Raw genomic sequence first — 1,049 nt, forward strand, 5'->3', positions numbered from 1 at the left:
GGCGGACGGGCGGCGGCGGCCGCGGGAGCAGCGCTCGCTGCGGCTCAGCATCAACGCGCGCGAACGGCGCCGCATGCACGACCTGAACGACGCGCTGGACGGGCTGCGCGCGGTCATCCCTTACGCGCACAGCCCGTCGGTGCGCAAGCTTTCTAAGATCGCCACGCTGCTGCTGGCCAAGAACTACATTCTCATGCAGGCGCAGGCCCTGGACGAGATGCGGCGCCTGGTGGCCTACCTCAACCAGGGCCAGGGCCTGGCCGCGCCCGTCGCCCCGGCGCCCCTGACACCCTTCGGCCAGGCCGCGGTGTACCCCTTCTCGGCGGGGGCCGCTCTGGGGCCCTGCCCCGACAAGTGCGCCACCTTCTCCGGCTCGCCCTCAGCGCTCTGCAAACACTGCAGCGAGAAGCCGTGACCGCGGACGTGGCCGCGCGCTCTCCCGCTCGTCTTTCCCCGAGGACCGGTCATCCCACCTGCCCCGGAGAGGCGGACAGACCGCCGCTGACAGCCTCTGCGCGGGACAGTTGGGTCCGCGGGAGCGAAGCCTGCGCAGGCGGGGCATCGAGCCCGGGACCTGGCGCTGGAGAGTCCCCTGTCCTGGAGTCCGGGAAAGGGGTGGAGGGTGACCACCGTTCTCCCTTTGGGCCTCGCCAATCACTTCCGAAAGCAGCCTGCAGCGGGGTCCCAGGGGCGCAGGCAAGGTCCGGAGCCCATCCGAACCAGACGCCCGCCTAGCTGAGCTTGCGGAGCACCACCTGGGTCGGCTTGTCGGGAGGATCTCCCGGCTGGGCGGAACCCAGAGGACGTGTGGCCCCGGACCTCCCATCTCTGCTGCTCGGGTCTCCAACTCCCTGCGGCCACGGAAGGACTGCCGCCCGCCAGACCCCATCGTGGTTGTTGGCAAAGGAGCTGGAGATGGATGTGACAAAACTCCGGGCAGAGAGCTCTTTGGACTTTTTAAATCTGAATTTCATCTACTTATTTTCTTGCTATCTGAGAGGCTCAGCATGCACACCGCCCTGGCCGGCCGCTGGAAGTCTGCAATTTCA

General features: G+C 67.8%; 1 protein-coding gene across 1 annotated transcript; it reads left to right on the top strand.

The window, feature by feature from the left end:
• Position 1: 1 nt before the first annotated feature.
• Positions 2–753, top strand: Bhlhe23 (basic helix-loop-helix family member e23; the record flags this gene model as incomplete). Its single annotated transcript, XM_004644193.2, has 1 exon — positions 2–753. A coding segment is annotated over one exon (414 nt), but the record flags the coding sequence as incomplete, so codon positions are not given.
• Positions 754–1,049: the final 296 nt, after the last annotated feature.

This window comes from Octodon degus, unplaced genomic scaffold (genome assembly GCF_000260255.1).
Source record: "Octodon degus isolate 3935 unplaced genomic scaffold, OctDeg1.0 scaffold00194, whole genome shotgun sequence".
In the NCBI taxonomy this organism is placed as follows: domain Eukaryota; kingdom Metazoa; phylum Chordata; class Mammalia; order Rodentia; family Octodontidae; genus Octodon; species Octodon degus.